This window comes from Amblyomma mixtum, chromosome 3, assembly GCF_055824585.1.
Source record: "Amblyomma mixtum isolate Tamu chromosome 3, ASM5582458v1, whole genome shotgun sequence".
Classification (NCBI taxonomy): Eukaryota; Metazoa; Arthropoda; class Arachnida; order Ixodida; family Ixodidae; genus Amblyomma; species Amblyomma mixtum.
The window spans coordinates 231,872,489-231,892,133 of record NC_143014.1 but is presented as its reverse complement, the minus strand read 5'-3'; the positions used below and the strand labels follow the sequence as shown (position 1 = coordinate 231,892,133).

The 19,645-nt window shown below is 48.3% G+C and overlaps 1 protein-coding gene across 1 annotated transcript in view; it reads right to left on the bottom strand.

Annotated features, from left to right (window-relative positions):
- Nucleotides 1-9,743, bottom strand: part of LOC149353991 (serine/threonine-protein kinase PLK1-like) — a 274,454-nt gene extending 264,711 nt beyond the window's left edge. Inside the window, exons 1-3 of the mRNA XM_089575901.1 lie at nt 9,633-9,743; nt 8,347-8,454; nt 4,198-4,314 (exon numbers count right to left, since the gene is read on the bottom strand). Coding sequence (XP_089432027.1) covers nt 4,198-4,314; nt 8,347-8,454; nt 9,633-9,743 — 336 coding nt within the window. The remainder of the gene's footprint in view (nt 1-4,197; nt 4,315-8,346; nt 8,455-9,632) is intronic.
- Between the last annotated feature and the right edge of the window lie 9,902 nt (nt 9,744-19,645).

Below are 19,645 nucleotides of genomic sequence, written 5' to 3'. Positions count from 1 at the left end.
TTACTCGCAAAGGAAAACAGTGGGACTGGAGAATGTTAAAGGCACGGTAGAATTCACCTTGAAATTTAACGATCTGCTTGACACACTCAATCGCAATCATTCCAAAGAAGGCATCAGTACAGGCAGCAAAAATCTCAGAGTTCTCGCCTCCTTCTTGTACTGGCTCAACAAGTGGGAGGGGGAAGTGGTGGCCGGAAGGATATCTCGCGATCATTTTCTGACAGAGCAGACTGTAGCAGGCTTGCGTGTCACAGTTTTGTCAGCTTTAGAGCTGACAAGATATTTGCTCAAACAGTGTGGCTTCAAGTACGTACTGTCTGGAAAATTTAGCCAGGATGTATTAGAGCGTTTTTTTTTTGGGGGGGGGGACAATCCGCCAAGCAGGCGGTCAGAATGACCATCCCTCCTTACCCACATTTCTTCAGCTATATAACATGCTTTCAGTGTATAGCCTGATCAAACCACCCAAGCTTGGGAACTGCAAGGTAGAGCAAGCTCGGGAAACACATGTGCTTACGTTGGCTGATCTAAAGCTTGCGTTCCAAATGGACGGAAAACAAGAGACTCGTCTTCAGTAGCTAAAATGCAAACTGGATGGATTGGTTGCCGCGGAGGTTGAGTGCGATGAGGTATTTGCAGAGCCAGAGGCTGCTGACTGCATTCTGTATTACCTGGCTGGGTTTAAATTATGTGCAGAAAAATGTTGAAGCGCTGTTGAAGAAACTTAAATGTTGAAGAAACTGAGGTCCATGCTCAGCCTGAAAGCACACTTGTACAATGTAAGACAAGAGGTGGACTCCTGCACCCAAATCTCAGGACTTTTTTTTTTTTTTGCTGCAGATCGCTTAAAAAGAATTTCAGCAAAATGCCACACAGATGAATGCGTATGAGGTAATAATTGAAGCTATGCTAGCAAAGCATACATTCTCGTTCCCATGTGAGGAGCATAAACAAGATGTGATAGCAAATTTGTTGCACTATTACATTGCTATGCGAATGACGCAGGTCTGCAAACAGACAAAAATTGACTCGAAAGTGAAAATGCAATACCTTAGGAAGCTTTCAAAGCTTGTCTAGAATGCCAAACACCTTGAAAAGCACTGCAGTCCTGAATTTAGGTTTGGTTTGGTTTATTGAGGTTTAACGTCCCAAAGCAACTCAGGCTATGAGGGACGCCGTAGTCACGGTGGAAGAAACAGCGTGGCCGTAGTAAAGGGCTCCGGAAATTTGGACCACCTGGGGTTCTTTAACGTGCACTGACGTCGCACAGTACACGGGCCTTTAGAATTTCGCCTTCATCGAAATTCGGCCACCGATGTGATATTGTACTGGCGACGTCTGCATGAACGTGAAAAATAAAATCCATCTTGTTGTGTAGCCGGTTGTTTTACGAGACATTTCGAGAGCACGGCCTTCAAACTTTACTTCGCGCGCCTGTACGCTTGTGGCGGCAAAGCAGAGGTGGAGACAGTGCATTTCGGGAACACGCGGCAGCCAGCAGTTTGCGTGGGGCAAATATTTTCGTGCAGATATGGAATTGGAAAGCGAGCATCTTCACAAAACCAAGCGGGAACCAACAATCACCTTCAGTTATCGGGAGCTAGCATATTTGGCATGTGTGACTAGGATTTCTTGACATCTTAATAGCACGTATTTGGAAATTTCTTTCTAAGAATTCTGCATTCCGCACAAGCCAGATTGTTTTGCGTTTGTACAAGCTGAGCGCTAGTAAACACGCGGGCGATTCTGCATGTGGTCGATATATTGGACGTTTACGAGTATCAAAGCACGCTTAGGTATGAATAGCATTTCTAAGCTGAAATAATCATGAGCATATACCTAAGCTTGCTTCCAAAGGCTTGCCGGACGTTTAGTCTAGTATACAGACATATATCGGGCAATTTACTTGTCATTCTTACGCGCGTGTGAATGTTTGTGGAGGACCGTCGGGTGCTACAGTTGACCCCCCAACGATCCACGCCATCTGCCGAGAGAGGCGTAAACTACGAGCAAAAAAGTCGCCGGCGCGGCAGCCGCGTTCAGACACCTAGTCTGTTTCTTCCACCGTGGGTGGGTTCTAGACGGTCTCCAAATTTGTGAAGTTTGGAAAAATCTAGAATGGAATAGGAATTCATCATAACGTGGCGGTTTTATGAGTTTGTTGATAACACTCTTGGTATTACTCACCTTTTGCTTTAACGGAGCTCTGAAACTTTTGCTTCAATATTTCCGCATAGTTTCTGTACTTCATTAGGAGGCTTGTCTTTATAATGCCTAGTTGTCTGCGTCCTGTTTAGTCAAGCGGGAATCACATCAGAGGCCTGACATCGCAGTAGGGTCTGCAGGCACTGCGGTCACGTTACTTTACTAAACCATATCTTCTCTGACGCGCGCTAAGCGGCTAGCAAAAACATATCTATGTCTTCTCCTCTGCGATAGGACATAATAACTTGCTTCATTTTGAATGACGCGTTCTCCTTCACTAGATGCTACGCTGCCCTCATCACTATTTAGAGCGTGTGCATCCGAAGGTTCGAGGCGCTTCGTCTCAAGATTGTGCTGCTTTCACTTTAATCTTGGCGAGTCTGAGCGGGAGGGTAGTCAGCTAGAATATTGTTAGCTTGTACACAACAGTTGTACACAAACTGGCAGTTAGCAAAACATTTGTACCAGGGGAATCACGGACCATTGCTATTTTTTGTGAATAGCGTTCTTCTGGTGGTTGAAATTATGGCTCTGGGTGAATCGTTTTTGGCACAAGTCACATTGGAAGGGCTTTATGCCCTTATGGGATCTAATATGCCTTACAAGGTCTGAACATACCGCCAAAGCCATGGGGCACAGCTGGCACTGAAACGTCTTTCCACCCGTGTGGGTACGGACGTGTGCCACCAGGCTCTTTCTATTACTGTGGCCATGTAAGTACTTACAGTGCACAGTCGCACTATTGGCACATTGTATACCAGTCTGTGCAAGTTGCACTGTGCTATAGCAAACCATTATGGTGACCCAAACCATGGTCACAGCTGTTGTGGCTGTGGTTATTTTAATCTTTAAGTTACTTTAGGCTTTAAGAGTTCATCGTTCTTCGGAACGAAAGCCAATAAAAGAGTTCACTAACACCTGTATCATCGTTTCTCAGAGCACTGTCTCCACTGAATAGAAATGGCATAATATTTATGGAGCATTGTTTTCAAGCGATTTTTAATATATTTTAATATATAATATATATATATATTACAATAGCACAGTGGCCATGTATACAGGATATATATATATATATATATATATATTTCACATATATATATGCCATATCACATTTCATATATATATATATATATATTTATATATATATATATATATATATATATATATATATATATATATATATACACACACACATACCTTCGTAGGCAATCACATGTGCACTAAGCCTTCTTTAAATCAAGGTCGACGCTGTACGGGATTCCGGTGTTCCAGAAGAGCTTCAGGCGCTTCCTGTATATATATTAAACTATATTAATGTATGTGCTATGATATATTGCATACTTGCCAGTACGTACATGGCCACAACACAGTGGCCATTAAGTATTATGGAGAATACTTCTCCAAGTATTCTATTTCTGCCATGCCAACATATTTTCCAGGGACGTTGTCGAGTCTACAAGAAATACATCCCGGAGGAATTTACACTAATGTATATCAAATGTTCATCAAAAGAACGCTTATTTGAATTAAAATAACGTAAAAGTTTTCGAGACGCACTGAGACGCGTTTTTATTTCTAGTGACTCATTAGGGATTTCAGCCTGCCCCTCGGGGCAGGTGGCTGCTAAATTAACGACTATAGGTCACGAGCGGTTGCTCGGGAACAGTAACGTAGTTTGCAGAATCCCCACACGTGGCAGCACCTGCCGTCGCAGGGCAGTGGCACACCGCTTAACCACTGCACCACTTCGCCAGGAGGGGCATGAGGACTCCTAGGGATGTAGAATGTTAAGTCAAGAAGGAGCAGTTCCATATATATGGGCATTAACCCATTAACGCTATCGCATCCTATCTTTAAGGTGGAGCCTAAGTGTCGCCTCCAATTTTTCTAATGGCCTGTTTACTTGCGCCGCTAAATATCAGATTGGAACCAAACTAGACCAAAGGTCTAAAGACTCTATCCGCGAGAAACAAAGGAAGCTGTTCATACCCGCCTGCAGCACAGCTCAAGGACGATGTACACGTTGTGTTCATCCTCGAAGTAGCTGTGTAACCAAACAATATGCTTGTGATTGAGGTTCTTGTGGATTAGGACTTCCTGGGAGATCTGTGGACAACGAGCATAAGATATGAATCATAAGTGGAGACTGTGGGGACGCCTTCGTCCCCTGCGTTCACTGTCCCGCACTGCACCCCACTGTTGTTAGCTGCCCCCGAAAAGCACTCCCTTTAGTTTGGTTACTCTAGCTAACAGGGGAGGGCGCTCGCGTCGCAGCGACAGCAGCGCCACGGATGGCGTGTTTGGCCGCTCGCGCGCGGGGGAAGGCTAGCTCTCTTCTCCCTCGGCACCGGGAAGCAAGCGGACGTTTCGCTCGCGGCTTCGCTCTTCGTCGACGGGCGCCTCTTGGCCGGAACTTACTCCCGCCAAGCCCGTCCCGCTCGACCTCGAAGTTTATCCCTTTGCCCTACCGTGGGCGGACATTCGCTCGTAGCCGTGCTGGTGAGTCGGACATCCTAGATTCCTCAGTGTATTTTGTTGCTAGCTGGCGTTATTGTTGCTATAGCAATAAATGCCTTGTTTGTGTCAGCCAGTGTGTCGTTCCTTTGTTCCCGTAGAGCACGGCCCGCCGTGGTCGGCGTGCGCCCAGTAGCGTACGCGACCACGGGGTGGGGTCAGCGCGGTTTTGAACTGAGTCAGCCGCGCTTAAACGGGGAATACACATTTATCTCCCCCATTTTCAACCCCACATCTGGCGCCCAACGTGGGGCCTGCTCTTGGAACATTGGACGACAGTCTGTTCGGTTCGAGGAACGCTCTTTGTCCGGACTTGACAAGTGCTAGGCCTAGAGTGAATTTTGATCGCTAGGACCTGCGGCATGCTTTCTTGAGTGCGAGGTGTATTGCGCTGCAGCATGTTTGAACTTTTCGACATGCTCAGCATGTTTTTTTGTGAAGTTTTCTTCCTGGAGTTTCTTCAAGAACCACTTGGTCCGCATCGAGGGAGCGCGAGGCCTAGCGCCCGCGGAGTTGCCGAGCCCGAAGCGAGTGAGTACGGAAGCCGCGTGGGTGGTCCGAGTTTTCTGTATATATTTTCTCGCTGTCTCTTTTTCGACTCTGGGAGTCGCGGCTCTGGGAGCCGGGTGGCCTGGGGCCACGGGTGCCATTACGAGCTCGCTGGTATTGCAGCTCGGCACCGGGCGTTCCGACACCGTCCGATACGGTGGGCGCTGATCACTCAGCAGCTGCTTCGTGCAGTGAGCGGGGAGGACCACCCCACAACGCTGATGTCTCCTCGCGGCTGCGCGCACGAAACCCGTTTCGGGTCTTTCTTTTGTTGGGGGTCGTCGACCTTCACAGTGGTAGCGAGGCCTAAGGCTATTCATAGCTGCCTGCACCTTGTCAAAAGTGACACGACCACCGGACCGTGGTATTGAGAGGGGGCGCACTTTGGCCCACCCGTTTTTTTTAACCTCGCATGAACCGAGCATTCTCGTTCACCTCAAGAAAGGGCTTTGTTCACTCGAACTTTGCGTTGCACAGCCGCCCGACACGTTTTGCTAGTGAGTTGAGCATTGAGCCACGTGGCCCTTGTGTACGCCGTTTCCCCTCCCGTGACCTACGTTAAAGGCATGCGGAGTGTGTTTTGGCAATCTTTCAGATCCAGTGGAGCCACTCCGGCTTGCTGGCGTGTGCACATCGTCTCGCTGCCGCCTGCTGCGACGGAGCGGCCTGTATCCTGTTCGCCGCATCCATCCCGGGCAGCCGTGGCGAGACCAGACAGCAGCCACCTCCGGCTGCTGCTGCTGCCCTGGCGACTACTGCGGAATCTTGGCCTGCAGTGGTCAACCGGCCCTCCTCTTCGCGGGCCTGCGGGCACATAGCCCGCGGGCCATGCGAGTCGTCCCAGCGGAGACCTTCACGCCGCCTTCGGAATACCGCGGAAGACTGCGTGCACCCTGTCGGCGTGACCTCCGCTGCACGACCTGCCTCAAGTGCATGAAGACCAGGAGACTCCTCCATAGCATGTAACTTGCAGGCGCGTGGGTCTATTTAAGGTTGGGGGGATGTGGGGACGCCTTCGTCCCCTGCGTTCACTGTCCCGCACTGCACCCCACTGTTGTTAGCTGCCCCCGAAAAGCACTCCCTTTAGTTTGGTTACTCTAGCTAACAGGGGAGGGCGCTCGCGTCGCAGCGACAGCAGCGCCACGGATGGCGTGTTTGGCCGCTCGCGCGCGGGGGAAGGCTAGCTCTCTTCTCCCTCGGCACCGGGAAGCAAGCGGACGTTTCGCTCGCGGCTTCGCTCTTCGTCGACGGGCGCCTCTTGGCCGGAACTTACTCCCGCCAAGCCCGTCCCGCTCGACCTCGAAGTTTATCCCTTTGCCCTACCGTGGGCGGACATTCGCTCGTAGCCGTGCTGGTGAGTCGGACATCCTAGATTCCTCAGTGTATTTTGTTGCTAGCTGGCGTTATTGTTGCTATAGCAATAAATGCCTTGTTTGTGTCAGCCAGTGTGTCGTTCCTTTGTTCCCGTAGAGCACGGCCCGCCGTGGTCGGCGTGCGCTCAGTAGCGTACGCGACCACGGGGTGGGGTCAGCGCGGTTTTGAACTGAGTCAGCCGCGCTTAAACGGGGAATACACATTTATCTCCCCCATTTTCAACCCCACAAGACACGCTACACAAATGCAGGGCGACGGCAAGACTTGAAGACAGACATTTTAAAATATAATTGTCTAAGAGCGGACCAAAGGTCCAATAACAGTAGCTCGAGGTAGATATTACAACCCCGTTTTGAGGCAGGACGACTTGTGTCTGAGCTAGTTGGTGTGACATACTGGAAAAAACAGGCAACAGACGGACGCGCCCGTTCTTTGTGTGTTCCTGCCCGAGAAAGAAGGGTCGAAGTGTTTGAGAGCTGCCGGGCACAGCAAAGTAATAGTATACAGGCGAAGCAGAAGCCCCTCCTCCGCCTTTGAGAGTCTTTTGCATGGGCGGGGATAAAGGCCGTGGTAAGATTGATAAAGAAAAAACAGTGTTTTGAAGGAGTAAGCTGGAGTGAATTCGAGTTCCTGATCGTTGGGGTCGGAGGGGAATGTCGGGTGAGAGAGCGCGCGGGCGGTTGCGTCAGCTGCCTCATTTCCCTCAAGGCGCGTGTGAGCAGGAGCCCAAATGATACGCCGGCGAGCGGGGTCCTCGTTGTAGACGATGTTTTGGAGAATGCGGTAGGCTAGATACGGTACTCAGCCCTGCTCGACGTTCCGACATGCAGACTAGGAGGAACGCCGTAGTGGTCTCCGGAAATTTCGACAACCTGGGGTTCTTAAACGTGAAGTGAGATTACACAGTGCACGGACCTCTAGAATTTCGTCTCCAGCGCAATTCGAAGGACTGTACATGAAAAATTAAATCCGAGCAATTTTTTTGTGTGTAGGGAGGGGGGATATGCTTACATAAATACTATCAGTTAAAAATGAAATGCGATCAAGGAAATTGAAAGGCCAACTATAATACACGAACATATCAGGTCCTGGAGAGAACATAAAAGCAACGTTGATTACCACCTCTGAAAGATAACCTGCTACTTTCGAACTGAAATTAATCTGCGCTAGAAATAAGCTTCCTGCGGGGAAGATATTCTCATTTCATTCCTTGCTGATTGTACATACGGACTGCAGCACATCGGTGTTGCTGTAAAATATTCTACCGTTCTTTACTGCCTTGCCAAAATATGCCTTAACTGTACTGTTATCCTTATTGTATGGGTCATAGGGACACGTCAGTAAATAGATAGTAAATAAGCAATGTAACCCATGCTTTGGTTCGGTTTGATTTATGTGGTTTAAGCGACTCAGGCTATGAGGAGCGCCGTAGTGAAGGACTCCAGAAATTTCGACCACCTGGGGTTCTTTAACATGCACTGATATCGCATAGTGCACGGGTTTCTAGCATTTCGCCTCCATCGAAATGTGACTGCCGTGGCAGGGATCGAACCCTCGTCTTCCGGGTCATCAGCCGAGCATCATACCCACTCAGCCACAGCACCAAGAGGCATAACGTACTTAATCATGTACACGAACAAAATAAGGAATGATCGCCATATCAAAACAAGAAAGAAAGATGGTTCAGTACATAATACGAACCTTTGCTTTATACCAAGGTTTCACGAGAAGCGCCTTGGAAACTACCTTGCCCGCGAAAACTTCGTTGTTCTCCTTGTCCACAAACTCGTAGCATTTGCTAAAGCCTCCCTAGAAATTAGAAACAGACTTCTGTAGGATACTTTGTAGTCCACTCATTTAGCGGGAACATTGAAGGTAAGAAAAAGTTTAATGTCAGAACAAGAATAAGCACGAGCACACCATTTCACTACTAATCATGGTAGACGTAAGTGTAACGCACATTTTATGCACCTTATATCTATTGAAGCACTATACCACTCCATCTCTCTACTCAGATAAAAAAGATGTGCTAAACACAATTCCGCGGCAACTGGCTCCGAGGAATTGTTTGCAAAGAAGTTTGGAAGGAACTGCGGTCGTATTGTATCAACAGCGAGCATCATAAGGGGAAAAAACTTTGCTGATGCGCTCAAGCAACAGATGTCAAAAGAAAAAAATTGGAGGCTTATCAAGGTTAAGCCCAGTGGATGCGAAGCATGTCCTTAGCGTTTGGAGGCATCTTGACCGCATACACGCCCGGCGCAAAGACGCTGGCGCGGTTGCGGGACAGAGACTGACGCGACGGCGGACCCTCGCCGCCTCATCCCTGGCGTGACGTCACATATCACGTGATGCAGCGATGGTGGCGCCGCCGCCGCGTCGCGCGCGACGGCGCAAACCGAAGCGTGGAGGCCTCCGCCGGGCGCCGTCCGACGGCGCGATATGAGGCCCCATATGCAGCCGGTGTGACGTCATCACATGACGTCACATCATGTGATCTCACTTCAAGGTCAATGGTGGCCACCGCAGGGAGACGACCGACGGCGCGATATGAGGCCCCATCTTCAGCTGGTGTGACGTCATCATGTGACGTCATGTCACGTGACCTACTTGAAGGTCAATTGAAGGTCAATGGTGGCCACCGCCTGGCGTCGCGCGAAGGCCCGAAACCTACGTTAATATGCTTCGCATAATAAAATCAATTCGTAATCCTTCAGCTGGACCGCGGTAGCAGCTCAGCGACACGGGGTGACGTGCAGTACGGGGCTGAAGAAGTAGAATGCGAAGCCCTAAAGCACAGATATCTGCCAAGAAAATGGACTTACTAGAAAAAGACACCAGCAAGCACTATGGCGTCACACAACCTAGTGTAACCACAAACGTGGCACTGCACAGGATTATTGGTCGTTTGCGTTCTGGGTGCCACGAACTAAAAGAGCATGGTCAGTGGTATCGACCAGTTCGGTGCAGGTTGTCAGAGTGCTTACTTTGCCGAGGAATTTGCCTCGGACGTACTCCTTCTTGGCTCGAGTGTCGATGATGACGTCCGGAACGTCCTTGTTGGTGTCAGAAGACCTTTCCGGAACTGCGGATGCCATCGTGTGCTAGTGAACCGCTTCTCGCAGTTCAATGCACCAGCGACCACCGGCCAATGGTTTTCGAACACTGGTTCACCGCCTTCCGCGAGCGCTTTTGTCACCGTGGTATCAGGCGCATTCGGCGCCGGGTGCGCTTCAACTTTTTCGAAGCAAACCAGCGACCCTCCTCCCCTTTTCTTTTACTGGGGCCATTTTCTGTAGGGTGGTGGATCGGGCTAGTTGGTGTGTATACGTGATTTCTAAAGCGCTGCAATCTGACGCGAACACAAGCCGACAGACAAGGATGGCCGCTACTTTCAACTGTTTTATTCAGTGATGCCCTCACGCGTTTCATGCGTGTCCTCAAGACCAGAATAATAGCATCAAAAAGAAAACAAGTGACAGGTAACGTGACCTCTTAGCACCAAGCTCCTTCCGACGAACAAATATTTTACAATACGTTAAGTCATATGAAACCTAAACCCAACACTAAAACACAAGCTCTTTTCTTGATAATGGACAGTGAACCGACGCAGTTTCTCCCAAATTATGTTTCTTCGTTTAATACGGTACTGATCTGAAATGGGGATTACTGCTGAACATTCTAACTTTTCCGCAGGAGAAACCCCTGTTTCAAATAAAGGTAAGCTGAGGTATTGCTACCTTTCAAGAGAAATAGCTATTTACCACTGGCAACCAAGGCGGCTGCATAGGCGTGGCATTCGGCTGATGAGTTCGTTAAACTTGCAAGTTCATGAATGAACCCCTTTATTGATCTCCGAATGAGGGGTTAGGGAAATGAGGGTCTTGAGCACGTTGGCTGTGTTCCTTGGTTCAAGAATCCGTTGGCCTCAGCTGCAGCCCTGAGCCGTTTCACCAGACAAAACTGCTCTTGCAGGACTGAGCTAGTTAGGAGGACCTCCCACTGCTCTAAACTATGGCTGAGAATTACAGGCGTTAATGGTCTGTCTGAGGTAAAGTCTTGTAGGGAAGCTGTGGTTCCGCCCCGGACAAATTTGTTATTGTATTGTAAGGGTCGTATCGTGCTGTATAGCGCTTTGTTTGGGTATGTATATGTGTGTACGCTCCTAAGTCTAGTGGCTTGCTGTCGGCTAAGTTCTTTGCGCGCGGGTGCGTAAACTCTACGTTTAAGCTTCCGCAAGTTTATGGCCTCCACATACGTGTCTGGTGTCTCGAAAGCTTCCGCAATCTTCGCCGTCCTCCTGAACGTGTACCCTCGGACTAAAGCGTCGACTTCGACGTTGCGATCGATCCCTGAGTGCGCAGGGGTCCATAAACTATCTTGCTGGTCGTTCGTGTTTTAACGCGATAGCGTTAGGGAACTCGCGTCGCAGAACATCAGGCCCCGACGTCGGTGTCGTTGACCGTGCGTGAAAAGTTACCAGAGAAGCAGCGTAGGACGCAGGCGGCGATCGACCATTAACTGCCACCTGCCAGGGTGGCAGGGTAGAGGGGACTTTAATGTAGATATAAAGACAAACAGGGATTTCTTACCACTTATGCGTGAGAACATCCCGTTCCTCTCGCACCTAACGCCTCCCACGGCTGTGACAATCTCGCGAAATACTTGCTTAGATTTCGTCGTTGAGAACCAGGCATTGGTGCAGCAAGTCGAGCATATATCCACATATTTCTCCGACCACAAAGCTTCCTTCCTTACAATCATGAACTGTTAGTGAAGTATTTCTTGAAGAAGGAATGTGTACGCAAAAATAACAATTTGTCTGTACGTGCATGTTATGCTCGAATTCTTTGCTCAATCTATCGAAAAGCTTAAACAGCTCATCAGCTGCGCTTAAACTTCGCATTATGAAGTAAAGTAATAGCCGCAATTTTTATAGGTGTGTTGTCAAATTAGTAAAGTGCAATAGTGTTGGCTTAATTCTTGTATTTCGTTAATCCCGGGTACCATTAGGACTTTAAAAAATCGTTGAGATTACAGAAGATTATATTGCGTTTAACGCCCTAAAACTGCACATGGAATATCAGAGACACCGCGGTGGAGTACACCGAAATAATTTCGACTACCTGGATTTCTGTCCATTTTACCTTAATGCGGTTTACTGCAAAGAAGTACTATCATGCAGAACCATTGAAAAAATTGCTGCATGTCATGGTTATAAAGAACGGTCACGGAAATCTGTGATCAACTCTTCACATGGGTCGACGTCAACGCCGCAGAAAAAAAAGAACAGCTTCAAAAATAGCAACTCTGAACCGTTTTCCTCCACCAATAAATTCGTCCAGATGTACGCTCACCCGTATGTATGCTTTCCACGATAGCAAAAATATCAAAAAACGCGCACTTGTTTCAAACCACCCAACTTTATACTAACTTAAATCGAGCTTATTGCGGCTGAAGTTCTAGATTTATTCGGACTCCTTTATTCCTTGTGACTCCACGTTAAGAATGCCTTGTAATGTTGCATCCTATCCCTCTTTTACTCCTTAACCGAAACCTTAAGATCAGGCAGAGGTGCTTACACGTTGTTGTTGAGCAGGACGATACGTGTGTTGTCAATGAAGACCAGTCCAATGCTGCCGTCGCATAGCTGGTAGCCCATGGCATACTTGTCGGTGTAGTCCGCCCATTTGCTGATCCAGAAAATTGGCGCGGAGGCAGGGTCCTCCGCCTCGTCGGGCCGATCGAAGCAGTGCTCGGGGGGCCGCGCACTCAAGAGCTGCTGCAAGAGACGCTGCAGCGTGTCTGCACGTGTCTGCACGGTGACTTTCTCGTTGCTGACCAGGGCTCAGCATTTCAGCTGCTGAAGGTGGCGCTTGAGCTTCCTTCGGCATTGCAGCTACAAAGTGCGGCGAGTCAAGCACGCAATAAGTGATGGTCAAATGTTTAGGGGAATCCCCCAAAGCGGAGTAGATTTGTAATAAGGGAGTAAATACTCATTGACATCAACCCGAGCGCAGCCATACGGCTACAAAGGAAAGCTGAACAGCTTTTTCGGAAACTGCGTAGTTAAAGAAAAATTCGCCTTGGTCCGTGGTTCGAACCCGAGACCACCGCATCACCGGACCAGTCGCTCTACCAATTTAGCTACCGCCTAACCGGGATGGCAAGCTTATGGCAGGGCGAGAGCGAATTGATCAGTAACACCAAGTAGGAACTGTGGTGGTCAAATGTTTAGGGGAACCCCCCCAAGGTGGAGTAGGAAGTCAGTTGGAGTCAGGAAGTAATTACTCAAAACTCTATATTTCCTTCGTAGCCGTACGGCTGCGCTCGGGTGGATGTCAATGAGTAATTACTCTCTTGTTACAATTAAGTGATGCATGCAAATATACTGTACCTTATAAATGGAATCATTGATAGAACTTGAGCAGTGCATGTAATATGGACAACAGAGCTTCCCTGGTTTCCTAGGGTAAAAGAGCGCAGTAAACAGAAAACTCAAAACCGTGGACCTAAGATAGCGAGCTGAAGGCGGGGTTAAGAAATTTCTTGGGGTAAGCACGCCCCATTGAACAGAGCATTGTCATTCGTAGGGGGCACAAATTTCATTTTTGACATGCATTATTAAAAAAGTTTAATACATGGAAACCAATACCTTAAACGAAACTGACGATATTATTAAGGTATTGGTTTCAAACCCAACATGACACAATAGTACAGTTTACAAAGGCGCTGCACACGCACTTGATGCTTTTGGGGCACGATAAGAAAAATACGCCTAATCCTAACGCTTAATCAGTTCCACTTGCGAAGCAATTTCGGGGTAAATTATGCGTGCTGTGTCACGTTAGCCCGTTTCTTCTCCGGATCAGTATCAAAAGACCAGAGGGTACAGTACATGGAATCCTCCGCTTATACCGGGTGTTTTTTTTAGAAGGTCCAAAATTTAAAAAAAGGTAAATTGCTTTAGATTTATTTTAGCACTGGGGCTATACTGGAGGCTACGGCGGGCGCCAGGCAAGAGGAGAACTGCTCTAATTAGTTCGCCGATTAACTACATATGTTAATAAACTTTTCTAATTTTTATTTTAGGGGGTATGTTGTATTCCCAGAATTGGAGATTGTCCTCCAAACAGTCCAACCGAGAAAGAACAGTTTTAATTAAAAATTTTTCACGCACGCTACGAGGCGCGAAAGTCACCCTGGTAGGCATCTTCACACCGTAACTCAGCGGCGCTGAGCGCCTCTGACGTAGTTCGCTCCGCCCTGCGCTTTGCGTCACACGGCTGATATCACCTGAAGCCGGCACGGGCGACCTGCGCTATCGCTGCTTGTTTCGCTTCGCTCCGCGGCCTCACGGAATGCCGCGTTGGAACAACAACGCACTGACACAAAGCGCAGGGCGGAGCGATCTACGTGACAGGCGCCCACAGACACTGTGCTACAGTGTGACGCTGCCTACCAGGGTGACTGTTTCTCGCTTCGTAACGCGCGCAAAAAATTTTTTCGTGGTAATTTTTTTTCTTGGCTGCACTGTTTGGAAGACGATCTCCAATTCTGCTAATACAACATATCCCTAAAAGAAAAATTATAAAAGTTAATTAACGTATTCAGTTAATCAGCGAACTAATTCAAGTAGTTTGACTCTTACCTGGCGTGCGCCGTAGTCCTCAGTATAGCCCCAAGGTTAGAATAAATGTAAAGGAGTTGTCCTTTCTTAAAAAAGTGTGGACCTTCTAAAAAAAACACCCGGTATGTTTTCACGGGAAATAAATTCTCGTCCCATTTTATAATTACCGAAGCAACGATCTGCTCCGTCACAGTGCAACTGAAGTGTGACAAGAAATGTTACTTACGCAGCTTCGACTTCAGGCTCTGGGCCGGTTTTTCATCCTTTCCCTGACGCTTCTTCAAAGGAGTAATCGGGGCCTCCAGCTCTGCAAAGCAACGGCGCGCAATGGAAGTGACACTTTTGTAAAAGGTTAGCCGGCCAGAAGTACGACTACTACATTTCTCTTTTTCTTGTTGCCCTGCATGAGCATGCATTCCTACGTCAATAATTGCTTGTTCTAAAGAGAATATGAATAACTATTCCAGGAATCATAGGAATGTGTTTCACAGGAACAGATTAAGAGATTTAGCGAGGAAATATTGTCAAAAGACGAATATCGTAAAGGTATTCATAACTTTGAGGCACAGCTCAAAAATATTCTTAAAAAATTCCTTCACAATATTCTCAATATCCTTCGACAGATCTGGGCAAATTTGAAACAGGCCCACGAATATTATTTACTGGTCCTGCCGCGCCCATGAATCACTTTCTAGAAGATTTTATCCGTGTTTCAGCTTTCGTAAGTCGCAGAACTGACGTATCAATCTCGTTACATAAGTTTTCGTGCTTGTGATCCCTAGCATCAATTAGCCGTAGACCCGCCATAGAAAATGCTTGTGACCTACAGCACTTGTGTGCATTCTTATGACTTCGGTTGTGAACGCTTAGGCCGCAGCGAGTACTGTTTTGTCAAGACACGCGTGCCCATGTTCAGATACCTGCAGTACATGCGGGATTGCAGGTATTTATTGGTACGAGGTGGCTGATTACTTAGCAAGGTCGGCTCTTGACGGGTGAGTGACACATCCAGTCCTGAATTTCAGTTTGCTGGCGATTTCCAGGTTTCAGCGGTTCCAACACATATCAGGCAGGTTACGCGATTCCTTTCTTAATACCACTGAATATCATCATCACTGGATATCTCAGCTGCCCCTCTCCATGTTTGTTGAAAATATAGGTAAATTCATTTTGCACGTAACATTCCTCTTCAGCATTCCTCTTGTCTGCGCAGTCCTCTGATGTCACTCTATTTTCTTACAGGAGGAGGTCTATTATTTAACAGCAACAATGTGACGCGCATGCTATATATAGAATGCACACGAAACCGTTTCGGCTCTGTTGAAATATAAAGAAAAAATAATGATAGCACAACGTGTATGGCACAGCGATTTTTCGATTACTCCAGGTCGGCTCAAAGACCAATTTCATAAGCCTTTCTTCTTAGAAATCCGAGCACCAATCTAAGAGAAAGCTTTAACCTATTGTGTCCGCGGTGAGTACCCGGCGGCACTGAGGATCGAACCCTGCACCTCCAACCTGCGACCGCTACCATCTGCTGCCATCCAATCCGAGAACATGGATGTTAGATAAACTCACACAGTAAAATTAATCGCGTGCACTCGCACTTCCGAAGCAGTGCCAAAATCATTCTTTAGTCGCGCTAGAAAGAAGACGAAGGTGGCGCCAAAATAAAGAGGACATCATCATCATCATCATCACCATCGCTCGCGGTCCTCGTTCGCCTCCTCTGAGTGCCTCGAGCAGTGCGAGACTTCGAATGATCGCCATCTTCAAGAGTCCTACACTCAAGAGAGATGGCCCTGTTATGTGCATCCACGAAGGCCCTGCCGACAGGCCCCCTGCGAGGCTCCATCGAAGTGAATCCAGATTTCAACGTGCGTTGCGAAGAAGCGGGCCCAGCACAGCATTTGCCCCGTGGCTATCAGGGCAGCCCCCGCTCGCCACGCTTGCTATGCGCTTCGTCGCCTCAGTCCGACGCCGGAGGAGCACCCATGGAGACCAAGCCGCTCCAAGCCGCTGGTGACTGCCTCCTCTACCGCGGCCATCGCATCTTAAGCTGCGAGAAGAGGACGCGCGGGAGGGCAGCCTGCAGTTCAGAGCCATCAGCCGTCCCCCGAGCGACCTGCATGGTAACATTTCTTCCGTTTCTTGCCTGCTCAGTTACCTTGATGCGGACGGATTATCCTCTGTATTTATATTTCTCATCTTCTATTCAAGACTGTCGGTCAAAGCGTGAATTTACGAGGGTTCAACTGGATATGCACTCTAATGCTTACTATTTACTTTACACGTAGCAGTATATTTAAAGAAGAGAAAGACGTCAGCGTATAGCGAAGAGCTTTGGGGAGGAAACGAGAATTTTTTTTTCGAAATTTGTGCTCAGCACTAGCTTCTCGGTGCTAGCAAGTGTTTGGTTAAACGGTGACATGGAACATATTTTGCATGCAGAGGATTAGTTTAGGGCTCGCCGTTTGATGTGACGACGCGTGCTGAAGGCAGCGTCTTCCCTAAAAAATAATTAGTGTTGCTTAAGATGCCGAAAGGCTATAAATCTGCGTCACGGATGAGAGAGTAATATTAACGATGCGCAAAGTGATGTGGGTCCAGAGATATAAATTGAACCATTATTTACTAAGCACTTTGGTGTACGTCCATATCGTCGTACATCTCAGAATGCGCCCCCAAATTTTGTACTTGGTTTCAAGATATGCAGAATGGTTTAAATTGCGGACGTACACGGGGAAGATTTGCTGAGATATGATGAGACGCGCCAGGCAGCAATGGAGCTCGAGAGAGGACAAAGACCGAACCGCTAGCCCCTAGCATGTCCAAGGCTTGGTGCCAGATAATACAGTTCGGCCGCGTGACGGCGCCACTATAACTGTATTTAGTGTGGCATTACTCCTACTATGTCAAGGGCACCGAGTAGGCGCCGCAGTTTCAGTCCGAACATTGGGAAGCAGAACGAGACGGGACGGTGCAAGTGTCTGGCGCCTGGCGCAGACCTGCATGATGGCCTAACGGGCCTGGTACGGCTTAATCCTGTCGACGTGGACAACTTGTGAGATATGCCGTCCAGAGGAGCGAACTGTACCGTGGGGGAGAACTTCGTAGTTTAAAGCCTTTAGCGCGCCCTCACATGCAGATTGGGTTCCCCACACAGACTTGTTCACCTGGCTGGTAAATCACATATCTGGCGGAGGTTATACCCGCGCGCATCGTTTGCTTGCTGGTACTAGTTTCGCTTTCGATCGAGTTGGCCAGCGCCGCGCCATGACGAACGAATTTTTCAGCACCGGAAACAGGGAGTTAGCACAATCTTGAAGCACCATTGCGTCCAGCATGGTTGTGGCTCAGCAACCATGCATTAAACGAAATGGACTGAAGCGCCTCGTTTCATGGATCGCAGCTTTATATTCAAAGGTGACGAAAGGGAATGCATCATCGCTGCCTCTATGGCTCGCGTCGTTATGCTTTTAAATCATGTCGGCGATCCTCTTCTTGAGCCGTTCGCTGAGTCCGTTAGTTTAGGGTTGTAACCGGTTACTTTGCGGTGACTTGTGCCGCTCAGTCGAATTACCTCCTGCATAAGTGCCGAACTGAACGAAGTTCTTCGCTCTTTTAATGTAATCCTTGGTGCACTGTAATGAATAACAATGTTTTGAATGAAGAAGGTCGCAATTTCAGCAGCGGCACAGCAGGGAATCTTGGTTTCATAGGATCGGCCGAGACAGTCGGTGGCGACCCAAGTTTAAAGGCTACCCTGCGAAAACTCTAGAAATAAGTAAGTCAATGCATACTTCGTCGAATGCAAATTGGGGCGCATCAATAGGCTGCAGTTTCCCTTAGCCGGCGGTGTCTTGCGACCTTGGCGCTTTCTCATAGCAAAGGGCCGTAGGTGTGGCAAGCAGCTGGCTCCCGCCGTGTCGTAGTTCTTCGTATACGGAACGCTTTCTCATGACCACAACGACGACAGTCCATGCGAGAAGACCTGGGGGGGGGGGGAGGGACAATAAGAGCTTGCTTCAAAATACTCAATGAGGGGCCGCAGTTCGCTATCATCCCATTTTATCTTAGTAGAATGAACGAAGTGATAGCTCCAAGAAAAACAGATTCGTCTCCGGAGTCTGCTCGGTTCTCCTTGATAGGAGCTTACGGGAGGCACTCGGCATACTGTGTTTCCTTCCGGACTTACAGACAATGGTGGCATCGAATTTTAGCAGTCGAAGGCTCCAGCGTGCAAGCCGTCCCGAGGGATCTTTGAGGCTCGCCAGCCAACAAAGTGAGAGGTGATCACTGACGACCTGCAAAAGGCAGCCATACAAATATGGGTGAAATTTCTTCACTTCCCACTCAACTGCTAGGTATTTTTTCTTGGTGGTGAAACAGTTCGCCTATGATCGTGACATGTTGTGGCTTGCGTAAACGATGACGCGTTCGAGATCATCCTGCCACTGCACAAAGACCCCACCGAGGTCAGCGTTGGAAACGTCTGTGTGCAGATCAGTGGTGGTTGACTCATGGAAGTGTCCAAGTATAGGAATACTTTGAATACAAGCTCGGAAGTCTTCGAAGGTCTGTTGTTGCTCCTGGTCCCAAAACAACGTTCTTCATCTGTCATGAGACGGGTTAGGGGCTCAGATATTTGGGAGATGTTCTGCACAAACCGCCGATAATAGGCACGGAGATCCAGAAAGTGCCGCAAACTTTACTTATCGGCTGGAACGGCAAAAGCAGCCACGGCGGCTGTTTTATCGGGGCCTGGGCTAACTTCCTTAGCGCTTACGATGTGGCCAAGATACTTGAACTCCTTGAAAGTGACGTGACATTTTTATGGCTTGAAGTAATGTCAGGCCTGACGAATTGTTGCGAAAACAGCGTGCAGGCGCTTCAGGTGCTCTTAGAACGTGTCGGAGAAGGTTACAAAATAATTCATGTATTCGATACCGGACTGTACTTCCACATAGGCAAGCACGGTGTTCATCAATCGCTGGAAAGTTGCAGGAGCCGAGCACAGGACGAAAAGGAGCACCGGGAATTCGTACAAACCAACAGGGGTAATAAAGGTGGTCTTCTCTCGGTCGCGTTCGTCCACCTCGATTTGCCAATAGCCACTTCGTAAATCTCGCAATGAGAGGTATGTTGCGTGGCGCAGCCGTTCCAGGAATTCATGAATGCGCGCCAGAGGATAAATTTCTTTTTTTGACTGTTTAAAAGCCGGTCCTCAACATAGCACCCTTGGGTTCCGTTTTTCTTTAGCACTCTGAAACACAGGCCCATGGCCCTTGGACTCATGGACAGTTAGCTGTACATTACTCAGGACGATTTGTTGAACTTGCCGGCGAAGGGTATCACGTTTCTTCGAAG